Below are 18035 nucleotides of genomic sequence, written 5' to 3' on the forward strand. Positions count from 1 at the left end.
CCTTGATAAGAACCAGATCTATAATAGATGAGACTCTAAAACAATGGGCAACTCTAGAGTAACAAATATCTTCCTCTACTTGTGTTGAAAGGGCTACCTCCTACCGTGTAACAAGAATTCAAACTTATGTAAAAATATTTCTTTCAAACCGCCAAGGAAGTCCACAGAAAGTCTCAACAGTGCTTGCTCCCTCTTGGATAGTAAAAGGGTCATCCATTCACTTTTAGACATAAAATGTAATATCAGCTTACTCCTCTGTAATAATAGAAGTCAGTTAAAGCCTCTTCATTATCCCTGCTTCAGCCACAGTGGAGCCCCCACTTGCACTGGGAGGAACACGATTGTTTCCACAACTTTCGCTTTTCCTCTCCCTCTCTTATCCTCCAGGGATGAAGCAGGAAAAGAAAGAAAACATGAAGGGCGTAAATGACCTTACTTGGCTAATATTATTGTAGCCATCTAGTTGAGCTTAGCCTTTACTTAAAATTCTTAAGGAGGCACTTTTTGGAAGCATTTGGTTCTTTAGAGACCTTAACCATATCATTAGAATTCTTTACCTGCAATTCCATTAAGGTAGTAAATGCACTTCCTTCAGATGGTCATTTAGGATTCCCACTTCAGCCTCTGGTCATGTATCACTGTAACTCCAAGTTCTTTTTTCTTTTTTTTTTTCTTTTTTCTTCTTGTCTGAGTTTTCTAAACTACTCAGCCCAATTCCTTCAGTAACCCTGCTAAACAGGGTACAACACAATTCTACATGGACACTAACCTAGGGTCCACAAGTGTCCTTTGTCGTAACAAACCCTAATGTATGTACAGGTGGCTCCTGGTACATCAATATCTCTTTCCTTGGCCACTGGGCATCAGTCAGCCACAGTCTCTTCCCTTGAAGATTTCTCAGGCATAGTCAAATGCTAGTTTGCTCACTACCTTGACCACTGCCACCCACCAAGTTCCAGAAGACACATGTCAAATTTTCTGAGATGTTCCACTAATGTCCCTTTCTCCTACACATGAGATAGGGAAAATTAAGCTTCCACCTTGCAGGTGTGTGGAAATCACATCAAATCTCAACTCTCCAAAAATCCTCTTCTAATTCTCAATCTCCTCATTCCTTATTCTGTATTTTGATGGATTGAAGTAGGTAATTAATTCAGAACCCAAAAGCAGTTCTCAGTGTTCTCCTTTGCAAGTCTGGCTTAAGTAATTTTCAACTTCATTTTGTAAGATGGAAACAGTAATCTGTTTTTGACTTATTATCTTATCATCTTCACATCTCAGCTGAAATTGAAACAAAAAGAAGCATTTAAATATTCGATTATATCCTCATATCAGTTGCTTGCAATTTATTCCAAAATTATTTTAAGCATACATTGATTGATACATATCTACTAACTTCAAAGCATAATACAAGGCCCCTTAGTGATGCTACTGTAGCAGGAGAGATAAAACAGGTAGTAAAAACAGCTAGATTTACCAAATCTGCTAGCTACAGCTATAGGATGGCACAACAGTCCTAAACTCAGCCTAGTGTAATGACTAAGGACCAGATTCTGGAGCCTGACTGTGTGGATCTGAGCCACAGCTTTTCTCTTTCCAGCTGTGTGACTTTAGCCAAATTGCTTAATCACCCTGTGCCTTAATTTTCTCATCTGTAAAATGGAGATAAAATAGCGTCTCCTTCATGGAACTGTTATGAAGAATACCAGAGTTACTATTTATAAAATGAGTAGAGCCCTATGTATGTGTTTGTCGTTAGGAAACTCAGGGTCCATGTAGATAGGGTAATTTTTTTAAATATTTGTTTATTTATTTTGAGACAGGGTCTTACTCTGTCAACCAGGCAGGAGTTCAGTGCACAGTCATAGCTCACTGCAGCCTCAACCTCTTGGGCTCAAGTGATCTTCCCACCTCAGCCTCCTAAGTAGTTGGGAATACAGGTGTGTGCCACCATGCCCAACATTTTTTTTTATGGTAAAGATGAGATCTTGCTATGTTTCCCAGGCTGGTCTCCAACTCCTGGGCTTGAGCAGTCCTCTTCAGCTTGGCCTCCCAAAGTGCTGGGATTATACATGTGTGCCACCACTTCTGGCTGGGTAATTTTAATAGCTGCAGAGACTTTAGTATATATTTTCCCCTGGACTTATTATTTCCACCGTATTTCTCATGACCCTTACTTTTAAATACATGGCATTGTAAGACATTTTAGTATTGTGTAGACTGATTCAGCTAATAAACAAACAGCAAAAGTCCAATGAAAATGCAAACTTTATTCAAAGACCTATTTTAGCTCCGATCTTTTTGTAAGCCTGCATTATTTTCTCATTGTAGTAGAATTTCTTTTTGCTCATTTTCAGTAATTTATTGAATTTATTACATACGTTTTTAACACATGTGATATAACTCTACAGGAAAATTTTAAAGAATCACATTTAAGAGACATAATAAGTTGTCTTTATTTAACAAACATGTATGTAGTGTTAAAATGTGATTTTTTAAAAAGTTAAATCGTCCATCAAGCCTAAAGCAAATCAAAACAAAAAAAATGTAAGCATGCTAACTTATAAGAGATATTTATGTACAATAAGAACCCAGGGGAAAAACCCAACAGAAACCTTTAGGATCTCTACATGAAGGAGATAATGAACAATACTGCAAAATAACATCCTCAACGATTTTCCTTTGATTAATGCAATTTTGTAAAAGATTTTCCATAAGGATTCTCAGTGTAAGCTGATACCATACTCCTGCTGTCTAGTTCAAATAATGATGAGAACCCCACAAAGAGTCAAGAGAATGTGGTCCACATCTTCAGGTTTCTAACATTCTGATTTAAAACTTCTACAGGAAAGGATGGACTGTGTGTACTTTAAACCCTTCTTCCTCCATGTCATTTCTCTCAACTGAGGTTTGATGAAGGGTGAACCACAGACAGTTTGAGGTTATGTGTTCTGACAAGGGCCTACAGCGCAGGTATTCTGTGCGACTGATTAAGGGCAAATCCACATGCTTTAAAAATCTGCAGAATTCATGGTAGAGTTGACAGTCCTGTTAGAGAATGCTTCTCAGAGGCAGAGGACATAGCACATGTTTCTCTTTGCCACTTTTTATTATGAAATTCTAAAGTTAACAGCAATAACTTTATAGTTAGAATGATTCATAGTGCGGCTTTGCATAATTTGAAGAGGGGGTTAATTTTGGATAATGATATCTTTGCTTTAACTTAGCTTAGGTATAATCTAAGAATAAAGGAACTGAATTTTAGTTCTAGTACGTCTCTATTAAGTTATGTGTCCTTGAACAAGTCTTGTACCTTCCTGTGTTATCATCAATAAAGTGTTGATGTTTCATCATCAATAAAATAAAAACATTGAATAACTTTCAAGCTCTTAGTATTTGATGGTTTGTGAATACTGACTAAAGGACTGCACTCATTAAATGCCTCTATGCCCCATACCCTTTAGAATTATTTCCTATATTGTGATCATATGTCAGTGGGCTCTAAACAGACATCATTGCTCTGATTTCACCAGTTATTAAAAGGGAGAATTTGGAGCCCTATTTTTCTTGTGAAATGGGGAGAGTGGATTAAAGGGGCTGTGTTAAAGGACATGAAAGTATGTCCTTTGTGCGGGCAGCCGTGCACCTTCTCTGTGACAACCTCTGGGAAGAATGCAGCTCAATTCCCTTGAAAGTGTGCCTTTTGGAATATCAATTATCCATGAAAGAGATGTCTTAAATTTACCCAAATGTCAAGAATCTTGCTTCTACTACATGTATTGTTTCAGAAGTAAAACTGGAGGAAAACAGCTGTTGTCCAAAGCACCATTTTAAACAATACCTTGTATGTGATCTTTATCAAATGGTGACTAGTCAACGTAATACAACTCTTTTTTCCCCTCCTCTCTTACAGCACCAGGGAAAAATTGGAGTTAAGTTTAATGTTGGGACAGATGACATCGCCATTGAAGAGTCCAATGCAATCATTAATGATGGGAAATACCATGTAGTTCGTTTCACGAGGAGTGGTGGCAATGCCACATTACAGGTGGACAGCTGGCCAGTGATCGAGCGCTATCCTGCAGGTAAGCAAGTGAATATGTATCGGGGGAAGATTTTATGAAAATCAAACTGGAAGAAAAAGCACTGTTTTGTGTCCGTTTCACCAAATTGTGGTTTTCTGAGAAACCATCAACTATTTATTGGACTTTAGAGTCATGTGAATGTAATGCTGTCCTAAACTGTTCTTGCTACAGTGTACAAATGCCATTTTATAGGAGAACGTGAAGGTGTACATTATCATTTTCAAAATTCAGGACATCAATGAAATCAGAAAAATGCACACATAAAAAGCACAACATATCAAAGCTCTTTTTACTGGATCCTTGCATTTAAACAAAGGAAAGGCTTTGTCAAAAGTAACAAAGTTAAAATTTAAAACTAAGGGAAAGAATATTATAACACTTTATTTATTTTTCTTTTCTGAGAGAAAATGAAACCTAACCGTTCCTCAGATGGTGGTGCACAGCTGAAACTCATTAAAGTGTAGGAATCCCATGAGATAGAGAAATAGTGAGAAAACAATAGTAGCATAAATCAACAGTTATAAGAACATGTACATAAAGGAAGTTTGTTTTCTCTTTCATATAACCATGGAGTTTCATGAGGATTCTTTGACACTAGCGCTACTCATTTTAAGTCTATAAAATAAATGTCAAGCCATTATTGATGAAATAAAAATTATCTTGTTTATTGTGAATGAGTTTTATCAATATTATGTTATTGAAACAAAGGTGGTAGATTAGAAATTTTAAACAGTGTTACTTGTGGTTGTATGTATCCTCAATTTTAAAACAAATATGTTTTGAAGTAAAATATAAATTAAAAGTATAAAGGTATTTTACTGTAATCATTATCATCTGTATATTTTAGTATAAAATAGGTTACCAAAAATATCTGTCTCATTTATCTCTTTCCCCTTTAGATATAACTATGTTTTTTGCAAAGCACACAATTTATAACACAGTATAAGGAAAAAGTATAAAAATGCATTTGTGTTTTATCCAATAAAAATAATAATCAAAATATATATTAAATTCCTCTATCAGACTTATTTGGTTCTTGAAAGAAGCAATTTAATGACATAACCAATGTATTCAATTGATATCAAATATCCCAAGTACTGACTCACGATTGTGGAATGAAATGTCTGTAATACCCTTCTGGACCTTTTCTGGTTTATAGAATTCTAAATCTTCAAGCCCTAGTTCAAACCTATTCCATAAGCCTAGTACTCTGCAAATATTTGCTGAATTAAATGTAATTTAAAAAACTACTCTATGACAAAATTAGGGAGCAAGGAAATTAATATGTCCAGTGCCTGTTATAATACTGGCAAATATTAGGCACTCAATAAATATTTGCTGAATCGATGTCTTGGGAATTATCACAATTTTACACTACAGTTATGTGAACTGTATACAACAAGGTGAAGTAATAGAAGATTTGAAAGCCAAGTAACTTAAATATGCATGCAATGTTACATAGCCCCTACTAATCCCAGATTATTGCATCATCTGAAATCCTGGTGTAAATGTGCAATTTCAATTTTTATTCTTTATTTTATCAATTTGACTTTTTTTTTTATTTTTTGAAACAAGATCTCACTCTTCTGCCCAGACTGGAGTGTAGTGGCAAAGTCATAGCTCACTGTAACTTCAAACTCCCGGGCTCACAGAATTATCCATCCTCGGCCTCTCTAGTAGCTAGGACTACAGGTGCACACCACCGTGCCTGGCTAATTTTTAAAAGGTTTTTGTAGAGATGGGGGTCTCACTATATTGCTCTGGCTCATCTTCAACACCTGACCTTAAGTGATCCTCCTGCCTCAGCCTCCCAAAGTGCGGGAATTACAGTCATGGGCCACCATGCCCAGCCTAAAAATTTGCTTTTAAAAGTGATAGCTAAAACCTTAATAAAAATCCAGAAAGATGTATTGGTAATTTTCCTAAAATATGGATTAATCACTGCCTATTTGCTGAAAGAAAGTCATCACACTGGATGCCATGAAAATACATAGTAGGGTAAGGTCTAGGCTTTGCTCATGGGATGTTGTCAGCTGTGAACAGTGGACCTGAACATGCAAAATAATCAATCCTGTTACTATTGCAGTGTGGCGTTTGCCTCTTGAGGCATAGTTTCGTGTTCATAGTTAATTCTTTAAAATTATCTTTATTTAGTAACTTTTAGCACTTATCAGCAATTTCCAAACTGGTATCTTTACCTAGAGGTTATTACTACTTATGGTGAGAAATGGAAAGTCCCATTACTTTGGGAAATTAGTTTGGAAAAGTCTGGGTTAAGCTCCCATGCTCAAATTAGTTTGGGAAATTCTGGGTTAAGCTAAGTTAAAATATCTATACTTGGCCTTTATTAATATGCATAATGTATCTCTATAAGAGAAATACAGAATGCATTACCCAAGCATAGATGATAGAAAAGAAATATAGGATATATTAGCCAAACATCATTGCATTTTAGTAAATATTTTATGTTTTCAAAAATTTCTGTATCCCCCAATTTTACTGTATTTTATTTGATTGAACACATACCAGATACCATGTACAGAATATAGTTCAAAAAATATATGGTTCCTGTGTTCTTGTAGCAGACTAATGTCCAATTTGAATCTGGTAGCTGAGATTGAGGCAGTACTTATTAATTATTTGAGAAAATATTTCTACATGCTTTTCTAGATTAATATTTGTTTAATGCATATAGTACCTTATTTGCCAATTAAACAATTGTTCAGAATAAGAAACACAATGTAAAAGATGTTTAAAAATAGAAATGAGCAGTATAGTAATAAGAAGCAAATCCTTACATATAGTTATTTCAGATACAACTTTCAACTTTTAGAAAATATAAATAAACCGACAGTGGGCAAAGTTGCAATTATTCTGAAGGATATACGCAAGGAAAAACACAGAGTCTGCCCTCAAGAAAATTAAAGCACATATGAAGAATTTTAATATATACATATAAAAAGTTAATGATCAATATATAAAGAACTCAGGGGAGTCACCATTGTCATCAGATGTTTTATTAATCATCTGCTCTGTGTTCATTTCAGTGTGATGCTGAGGTAGGAAATAAGCCATGAAAATTTCAAATACCTTTTTCTCTTGGAGATTCATCTGCAATGGTGCCATAATGGCTGAATACAAATTTTGAAGTGTGTGTGTGTCAACTCGATTAAAGTGTTTGTGACAAAGTGATTGTAAATACAAGTTCAATAGCAAAAGTCTAGTATATGTATTTCATGTCAGTTTGTGGTATGGCTCTTTTTATTAATTTTGGGAGTTATTTTTATTAAAGGAGCAGCTAAATTCAAGCTTTTACCACCAAATCCTATAATCAGAGAAGCGGGAACCAGCAGCCTATATTTGGTTCCTTTAAAGTGCCTGTACTGCAAAATATAGGTAATAAGGATTGAAATTAGTAATTAGTATAGCACTTAACCCTCCATTATGGGTCTTTGTGGTAAGTGCTTTTATATGAAGCAATTCATCTGGTAGCAACACTATACCTTTAATGAAAAGCAACCAAAGCATTGACCAATGGTACTACCCTGTAATTGCCTGGAAGGCTTTCATAGAGAAGCTAATTAGTAGAGGTAGATTTTATGCTCTTTTTGAGTATATGAAATCTTCCTATAACTCAACAATTTATATTTTAGAATAAGTATTGAATTTTCTGAATAGCAGACCTAGTATCCATTATTTTCTGTATATAGAGCAAAGTACAGAGATAATATTTTACAAACCATTTAAAGTTGAGAAAGCCATTTCTTGGTGCTTATCAGTTAAAGCTCTAGAATATAATGCATCATTAATCTCTGATTTGTCCCTAATTACAGTTATGCAGCAAAATTTTCTCTCTCAACAAAAATAGACTTTTTCTCGTAACATTAATTCACAAAGCCTAACATCATCTTGCTTACCCAGACTAAAGATTGCTGCAGATAAATCACTGTTATCTTTGATAATAAACCTTTGAATTTGTTTTCCTACCACAGTGTGTCAAAAAATTTCTTTTGCACTCTACACAAGGTCAAATGTTCATTTTATACTTGAGTTAACATATTAAATCAACAAATATTTAAAGGATATATACTACATAAAAGGAACATACTAAATTTACAGTCTGGTTACAGAGATAGGCAAAAAAAAGTTCAAGATTAAAAATATAAAATGTGAGAAAGTGCTAGAGTTATGATATCATATTTGGCTAATTTCTGAATAAGATATAAAAGGAAAACTTGTTCCAAGGAAGAAGAGACCATTTTGAAGTGAGTGGTGTAGTAAGACTGTGAAATCAATAGTACATTAGGTTTAGGTCTCTTCAAGCATGCATTCATTTACGAAGGATTAACAGGAAGTGATAGAGACAGACAAACTATTTAGGAAACTACTAAACAATCTGTGTATCAAAAGATAAAGTACTAAAGTAGAATGTGAGAAAATAAACAGGATGAATGCAGAATACACTGTAAAACCTAATGAACAGCTTAATAGAAGGAGAGACATTCCTGCATTTTAGTCTCTCTCTCTCTCTCTCTCCCCTTCTTCTCTGCCTCCCCCCACCGCCTTTTAACCAACAATTATTCAATGTTCTAGTGCTGCTGTGTATCACCAGACGGCACTAGATACCAATGAAATGGAAACCAGTTGTAGGAAGAAACAAAGAAGTCAAAGACATTATTATTCCTGTTTGCCAAGAAATTGGTCTGAATGGGAGATCAGGAGGATCCAGAAAACCTAAACATGTCAAATAAAATGTATTAACTTTCAGAATGCCGAGTTTGATTGCTATTAAGTTTAAGGAAAATAGAAAATGGTGGTCTGGAGTGGTAAGATAAAGAGATCATTTAGGGATAAGGAGATCTGAGAGAAAGAGAGAAATGCTCTAAGACTCCATAGAGATGGTGTAAATCTTTTTTCATGATCATGCAATTTGTCTGGAAGAGCTTATGGGTATTAGATCTAAACCTTAACTCCATTTTCATCCATGAAAGCTGGTAAAATATTTCAGGGTTCAGGAAGTCATACTGATTATTACCCCAAATTCCAAACCTTTAGCTTAATCGATTAGCTTATTTTTAATTCAAGTCATCAATAATTTATTATTTATTTAAGTCACTCTAATATTTAGAGATTGCAGGGTTGTTACTGAAGTGTTGGTTAATTTAATTATTGTTTTATATTTGTTTAATTTAATTTTTCAAAGTATGATGTAATTAAGGAAATCTACCTTACATGATCATTACATTTGAAGGAGGGAAGGAACTTCAATGTTCTTCTATTCCAGCTCCTTCATTTATCAAACAGCAAACTGGAACCTTGAAGAGACCAACTAGTTTGCTCAAGATCACAATGCTCGTTAGTGGCAGAGTGAAAACTACATTTGGGGACTCCTGTCTACAAACTATGCACCTTCCTTTATGAAGTGTGGGAAACATAAATTAAAATATACAAAGATCATTAGATGCATTTTTAAACATAGCATAGCCTGTTCTTCATAACTAAATGTTATTACTTGCATGATTGGTCCTAACTGTATCAGTCGATGTCACAGTCTGCTATTGCTGCTGACCCACACAAACACATAACACATACAAGACTCTCTTATGAGTATTTAAGCATAGTAACACATAAAAAAGATTTTCTTATAATAACCATAGTTGTTTGGTTTTCACTAAAGTTTTGAATCAAAAATACTCATTAGTAAGCACTAATTATTTTCTAACTTTACTGGAGAAACTATTAGCAAATTAAGTAAATCATTATGGACCATTAGAACATTAGAATACTTAAGAATCATTTGGAAGAAAAAGTTTGTTAAAAGAAGACTTGCCCATGTTCTCATTAAATGTATAGATATGGGGAATCTTTGACTAATTTTTTTCCTTTCTCTAAAAGTAAATAATGAAAATATAAGTATTGTGGAAACTGATAAACCATATGGAATATTTGAATTATTATTTAAATTAATAACAAATTTTGACTAGAGTCCAACAAAAGACATAATAATCAGGGTGTGACACACAGAAGGTGCTTAATAAATAGTTGTTGAATAAATCTACATCCCTCATTAAACTTCTAGGTCAAAGCATTTTTTTGCTAGTAGTTTTTAGCCAAAATATACTTACATGCATAGGTGAATATTTATTTCAATATATAAATGTTTGGTTTCCACTGGAAATAGTTAAATGTTTACTAACACTAATTTTCTATAATAAATCTTACTCTGAGAAATCTGAAGCCACAAATACAGTAGCTATGTTAGATTAAACAAGTGTCTGAAACTCTGATTTTTCCTGTTTAATTATCTTTTTAAACAGTGTTCATTTTTGCTGGGAATTTGAGATTATTCCAAATGACGAAACATAATGAACTTTTTTATTAAGTAGTATATTGAATATATCTTCCCAAAATTCTAAGCTTAGCTTCTGAGAAATTGTGTCCAAGGAGATGGAAAGAAATGATATATTATCAGACTTCTCACTTGTTCTTACTTTAACAATGACTTGGATTTTTTAAATATCAGAATTTTTACAGTTACTGTAAGGCAACCATGTTAGCATTTTTAAATTTTCTGTTAAAAGAGAAAGCAAGATTGTGATGGTTTGATGGGTTTTGGCATCATTTAAACTACACAGGCTGGCAAACAGAGATAATGCAGATGTTTTCTAAGAGTCATGGTAAAACAAAAGTAAAGGATATTATATCAAGTAGGCTAGAACTTTTGCCAAGTATATCTTATGTTATAATATACAAATAGAAGCCCTTCTAAACTATTTCATGAAATTTCCCCCTTTAACTTCTTGTCTGCCATTATTGTTTCCAACATACAATTTGTTTAGTAATTTAAGTTCTTATCATCATGAAGGGATATACTGGCCTCACTCCTGAAAAGTAGTCACGTTAAACAGAGAATAGCGTTATCATGATTTTAAATAAGTGTGGCTAAAGATATTGGCTGAGATTGTCTTGAAGGGCTTTTTACCAAAGATATGGGTAATCAGGTTAGTGAATCTATCTACTGGTTACAGACAATGAATTAATCATGTCAGATATAAAAAATTAATTGTCACTATAATGCAAAAATTTAGCTTTTTGAAAATGAGGTGGAAACAAGTTATAAGAATAGTTAAACATTGAAAGCCAGATAAATGACATTTTAAAGAGTATTAGGTTTTTAGGAAACTTCAGATGGTATTTACAAGTATTTGGTTGATTTTAATATTTGTATTTTGTAACAGTGGCTTTCATAATTTGACTATTATCTAAAAGTATCTTCGTTTTTATCATATTGTTTATAATTAGCTGACTTCAATGGAAGAACAAGTCACATTCCCAACTCAATGACAAGCCTTTCTCTTAATACTTTCTCAAACACTCTGACTTCTTATATCTTCAGGAGCTTTTATTAAATAGCACAGGCATATTTATTTATATATTTTTATAATGATAGCAAGTAATAGCTAGTATTTTGGTGTATGATGAACAATTTTTAAAACTGTACTATGTGATTTGTTCCTTCTCAGCTTTAATGTCATTAGTTGAACGTCAACTATGTATAAGTCTCATGACTGTCATGCTATTTATATTTGTCCACTGTCTACCCACTTTGCGTATCTTGTAAGCTCAAGAATAACTTGTTTTGTTTTGTTTTTTGAGACGGAGTCTCACTCCATCACCAGGCTGGAGTGCAGTGACCCGAATTTGGCTCACTGCAACCTCCACTTCCTGGGTTCAAGCAATTCGCCTGCCTCAGCCTCCTGAGTAGCTGGGACTACAGGTGTGCACCGCCATGCCCAGCAAGTTTTTGTATTTTAGTAGAGATAGGGTTTCACCATGTTGGCCAGGATGGTCTTGATCTCTTGACCTCGTGATCCACCCACCTCAGCCTCCCAAAGTGCTGGGATTATAGGAATGAGCCACCGTGCCTGGCCAGGAGTAAGTTGGTTTTAATGTCACTTAACTTCTAATAAACAAATGGAAGTGCCGTCAAGAGGAGGCAGAGTATCAAAAAGGACAAACTATCCTGCACTAGTGTCAAGGCCCCTATGGAGAGTACAAAGCTTTGGAACTGTATTTAGTTTTAGACATTAATCTAAATCAGTTTTTCTTAACTTCCTTTGAATCTCTGCCTCCATAAGAATCCAATAAAGTAGACCATTCTATCTTTAGAAAAATACACATCTGCATTTGTATACAAAATAATGTATGTGATGTTTAAGGGTTGCAGTTTAACATCCTTAGGCCCTTTTACTTAGAATTCAGAACCTCTGCTCTAGGTGATCTTTGAGGATATTGAGATTTTGGAGGAAAAAATATAGTCTGTGTAATGAACATATGAGGAGGAACCTCCTCCTCCCCTAAATAAACATGCTTCCAGTGAAATGTGGCTGCCCTTTACTAACCTTCTTCTAATAACCTTCTAACCACTGACATAGCCCTCTGGGTGGAGCCTTTACTAGCTCAGATAATTTTCTTCTTTCACAGAATGAGCCCAACTTTTGTACTTCCAGTTTTAAACAATTGTTCTCCAAAATAGGATCATAAGAATGACATTATCCTTGTAATAAATTTATTTTAAGCACTAATACTATGCTTGATATAATTATAACACTGGGGCATTACATAATAAATATCCTTAAAACCAAAATACATGTTTTAAGAGTTTCATTTGGAAAGGTCTCTTGGTAAATCATGTCATGATTGTGAAGTGTGATGGTGAAATAACTGTGTCCAATATCATAAAGATAAAAATTGCTATCAGTATAACATCTCTGGAAAGTACAAGAATCCCCCTGTGTCCATTGAGGAATACATTCCAAGACTCTCATTGGATGCCAGAAAACATAGATAGTACCAAAACCTGTATATACTATGTGTTTCCCTATACATATATCCCTATGATAAAAGTTAATGTATAAATTAGACGCAGTAAGAGATTAGTGACAATAACTAGTAATAAAATAGAACAGTCATAACAATATGCCATAATAAAAGTTCTGTGAATGTGGCCTCTTCCTCTCTCTCTCCCTGTCCCAAAATTTCTTATTGTACTGTACTCACCCTTCTTCTTGTGATCTGTTGATCTGATAACCCAGATGGCTACTTATAAGTGACTAACAGACTATATAATGTGGATACACTGGAAAAAGGGATGATTCATGTCTCATGAGGGATGGAGTGGGATGGCCAGAGATTTTATCATGCTACTCAGAATGGCATGCAATTTAAGACTTTATTATTTAAATTGCATGCCATTTACTGAAATGGCATGAATTGTTTATTTCTGAAATTTTCTGTTTAATATTTTCAGACTGCATTTGACTGTGGGTAACTGAAACTGTGGAATAAGAGGAAACTACCATATTACCGTTCATTATTATGAGAAGAAGTTAATAAAGCCCTTTGCATGTATTTAGGAAACTTAAAACATATCATGCAAGAGGACAATTTTTCTTTTTTGCGCCTCTTACTAGATAATTTTTCACCTTTGTCTCACCATTATTTTCTTACTCTGTGTGATTTTGTATTTTAAACTCAATAGAATACTGATAATCCATTTTGTTTTCTTCCAACAAAATAATAAATGTCTAGCATCAAAATTATTACAACTAATGAAGTTAGGAGAATATAGGAAAAATAAACATTCAAGATTCTGAATTCTAAAGTACCTCACATGTAACAATTAAATACATTTTGGCCACTATTCAAAGTTCATAATTAAAAAAAGAAAATTCATCTAGAGCAAAGATCAACAAATTTTCATCATAGAAGGCCTAATATTAAATATCTTTGGCTTTGAGAACCACATGATCTCTGTCACAATTACTCAATTCTGCCATTGTAGCTCAAAAGCAACAATAGCTAATAGGAAAATGAATGGGTGTGGCTGTGTTCCAATAAATCTTTATTTGCAATATTGGATAGTAGTAGATACATTTGACCTGTAGGGCATACTTCATTGACCCCTGAGAGAGAAGCATGACAAAGGAGCATAAGAACCAATCTGAAAAAACTTCCAATGGCCAGAACTTGATCAAATTGAGCAATAAAACTAATAGACATGTCATTGGATTATAACCAAAAGAGTAAAATAAACATCGATGAACCCATATTGATATAAACAAGTAACTGAACAGACAGAAAGATAGATATACAGACAGAGAGATAAATAAGGAAGCAGGGACAGCTCACCCATACAGAAAAATTAAAATTAATAATGTAGAAGGGTGATGGAAATAGGAAATCATCATTAGAATCCCAATGTAAAAATTTTTGAAGTTGGGATTCCCTAATAGATGCCAAAATAAGTGCGAAAAACTTTTGAGTAGAGATTAGTACTTTATGTAGTCTAAAAATATTTCTTCCAAGTAGAAGTAGTAACTTTCTTCAGAAAACTCAGCAGATCATGTTAAGTGATCAAGTTAAATGTCACCAGTAATAAAAAATATTGACTTCATGAACCTTCATGCTAAAAAAGGCTCTTCACTTCTTTGGTATTCATGTTCTCAACAAAAATCCATAATTTCCATCTAATTATGACAAATCCAAATTGAGGAACATTTTACAAAATGGCCAGTATTCTTCAAAAGTGTCAACTATGTGAATTACAAAAAAAGACAGGTCTGAAGGGACAAAGGAAACATGGCAGTTTAATGCAATGTGGGATTTAGGTTAGATCCTGCAATAGAAAAAGGACGTAGTTAAAAACTGGTTAAACCAAATAAAGTCTATACTTTAGTCAACTGTTTATTATCAGTGTTACTTCCTGGTTTTGAGAACTACCTAATGGTTAGTTAATTACTAACAGGAGGAAAACTGAATGAAAGGTATTTGGAACTCTCATTCTATATTTTTTTTTTTTTCAAAATAAGAGTTTAGAAATGATTTCCACCTAAACATACCTTTTACTCAATTCTATGTAACATTTCAGAAAAAATAACTTAATGAAACGTAATGCCTTTGCGTAACTATAAGTCAGATGCATTTGTTGTGAAAAAATGTATTTTGGCTTGTTCATGTGGTTATCAGAAAAGCAGATTTATTCCAGAAGAATATCAACCTAATTTTTCTAACAATCCAAAGGTGTAACTTCATCTAATCCTAGAGTTGGTTCTTAATTAAGACAGAATGACAAAATAAATGTAAAAACCTTTTGAAGTATGAAGCCTTTAAATAGGCCATATATTAAAATTTAAATTATGATGATGAATATTTTGTGTCAAATGTAGTCTCATGGGTAGAATATTTCTCAAAGACAGACTTTTATCTTAAACATTTTAAATTCTGTTTTGTTTTTAGCTTTGTGAATTTAGCTGTGTTACAAAGCAGCTGACTTTACCCCTCCCCACAAAGTTGAGACAGACTTTCCTCATGTTAAGTATTATTGAAGTAATTTGTCATCTTGGGCATATTATGTGTATTGGTGGCCCTAGTATGTAAAATGTCCACTGAGAATCCAAAAAGAATGTATCTAACATAAGCCTGTCTAGATATTACCATATGCATTTCCAATGGAGTATTTTAGCAGGATTTGTGAGATATAAAATCGGACAGAATAAAGGAATATTTCACTTTCATTTTTCTAGATAGTGTCACCTAATTGATAACATGCCATAATAATTTTTCAGGGTCACCTTTGCTGGAGCATTTTAAAGGTCCGAGTAGAGTCTTCAGTTCTCTCATTTATTATTTTTATTGCTCAGGTTGGCAGAGGACTTGGACGAGAGTGCGTTTTGTGGTTACAGGTGAAACAAACCAAAGGAAGCTTTTCTAAATGAAAAGATTTGCTTTGGTAAAAAAGAGAGGCAGAATGGGCACAATCACAGTAGAAGGCAGACCTGGGGATAATTAGATGAGGGCTGTGCTTTATGGAAATGGAGTTCAAATAGAATGTTACATCTGTCAAATTGATTCAATAAAGGAAATTCATGTTGCGCTAGCATTGGGGTGAAGAGGTAACAGAACTCATCCAAAATTCCAGACATTCATAGAATCTTTTGAAATTTCTGCCTATTTGTAAGAGCTAGTATCAGAAACAATAACTTAGACATGCAGTCTATAGTGGGCACTCTATGTGGGGCACTATGCTAATTATTTTACATACATTATTTATAAACATTATTGCATTAACACTCACAAAATCTTTGTAAGACAGCTAACAGTATCTCCTAGTGATAAATGAGCAAACACAGGGAGATTCATTTACTTGCCGACACCATACATTCTAAAGCCTGCTCCAGTGCTCTGTAGGATTATGCAATGCTGCCTAAGAAATAATTCTTAATTCTCCTAAGAAATAATCCACAAAATATTATTATTGGTCCCCACCAGATCAGATGACACTCAGATCTTTGTTGTGCAGAGATTCTGATACCAGTGGTTATTACTTCTATTCAGATCTGTAAGAGCTATTTGGGGGTCCTTTGTGATTAGAAGCATTCTCATAATAGTGTTCTTCCTCTCTGCTCATTATTCTTTATCTAGATGCAGAAGTGACTGCGAAGTCTAAGTTGAATACTCCTCTTAATGACTAAAATTGCTATAGGATTATATACCACACATCAAATGATCAAACCAAACATATGCTACAAACTTGATGCAAGTTAAGTGTGCAGGTTAGCATGAAGTTTAAGAGGGAAGATTCAAAAGCCAGACTGCATGGGTTCAAATCCTAGTTTAAACACTGATGAGATGTGAAATTTTTTGCCAAGTTCTTTAACCACATTTTCCTAATCTAAAAAGTGGGGCCAATGACAGTACTTACCTCGTAAGGTCGTTTAACGTTTCATTGAGTTATTAATTTCAAAACAGTTAAAATTTGTTAAAAACCTGGTAAGTAGTAAGTGCTGAGTAAAAGTTAATTCCACTATTATTAGTCAAAACAGTTTAGTTTTGCAATCCTGCAATTGCAATAGTCACTAACTTCCCCGTATTAGTTTGTATTTCTTTCTGGGAACAAATTTATTTTCTCTTGGCTGTCAGACTGCGGTTCACATACATGGAGACAAACCTTTCCAAAAACTTAAGATTGTTCCTCCTGACCCTGGCAGACATGTAAGTGCTACTAGTACTGCCTCTGTCCCCAAACCCACTCCAAGCAGAACACTATGAAGACATTACTAAGAAAAACACAGTTCAAATGAGTGGCACAAAATACGTGTTCTGTACAACTTTAGAAAACAGAGTGGTGTTTGGTAGTCAAGGCTGATTTCACAGAAGAGTAAAATGTGGGCTGAGTGCTAAGGAATTCATTTGAAATTTAATAAATGCGCATTAGAGAAACCATGCTAGCTGGTGGACAGGGTACTGTGTATAGTTAGAGAACGCGGATGCTGCCCCAGAGTCCCAGCGGAGGAGATGAGTAGAGGCTGAAATATAGTCTGTGCTTGGGTCTCCAAGTCATGTGCATTTCCACAGCCAGATTTCCTGAAAGTAGAGCTGTTTTTTTTTTTTCTTTGTCACCAAGCATGTTGGGATTGCCCAAGACTTTTGCTTAAGCGATAACAATCCATGGAAGTTTTCTTTTTTAAATTTCCACGGTGGCATTCAATAATTAGGAGATCATAAAAATTATCATTCAAACAGACACAATTCTGATAAAAAAAAAAAAAGAAACACTATTCATAGTTACTCCTATATAGTAGGAACAAACCAAGATATTTGAGACAATCTGGAACATTTGTCACCTCCTGTAATACACAGTGCCTACTAGTAGAACTGAGACTACTGCCTGCATTTTACCTAGAGAAACTAGACTCAGTCTAAGTTAGTGATTATGATAAGGTGTTGAGTTTGTTCCTGTTGAGGCATTTATTCTTGGGCTGACATTATTCTAATGATCTAAGGCTTTTTACACAATTAGGCCTCTTTTCCTGTTATCAGCTATAAACAACAAATATTCCTCCCCAGTCTCCATTATTTTAATCCATCTGGTGTGCAGCCAAGAGGTTT

General features: G+C 34.2%; 1 protein-coding gene across 15 annotated transcripts in view; it reads left to right on the forward strand.

Moving 5' to 3' along the window:
• Positions 1-18035, forward strand: part of NRXN1 (neurexin 1) — a 1146744-nt gene that overhangs the window by 967103 nt on the left and 161606 nt on the right. For all 15 annotated transcript variants that reach the window (XM_033175737.1, XM_033175738.1, XM_033175746.1 and 12 more), the window contains one exon: positions 3914-4085. In XM_033175737.1, coding sequence (XP_033031628.1) covers positions 3914-4085 — 172 coding nt within the window. The remainder of the gene's footprint in view (positions 1-3913; positions 4086-18035) is intronic.

Source organism: Trachypithecus francoisi, unplaced genomic scaffold (genome assembly GCF_009764315.1).
Source record: "Trachypithecus francoisi isolate TF-2019V2 unplaced genomic scaffold, Tfra_2.0 Lachesis_group17, whole genome shotgun sequence".
Classification (NCBI taxonomy): domain Eukaryota; kingdom Metazoa; phylum Chordata; class Mammalia; order Primates; family Cercopithecidae; genus Trachypithecus; species Trachypithecus francoisi.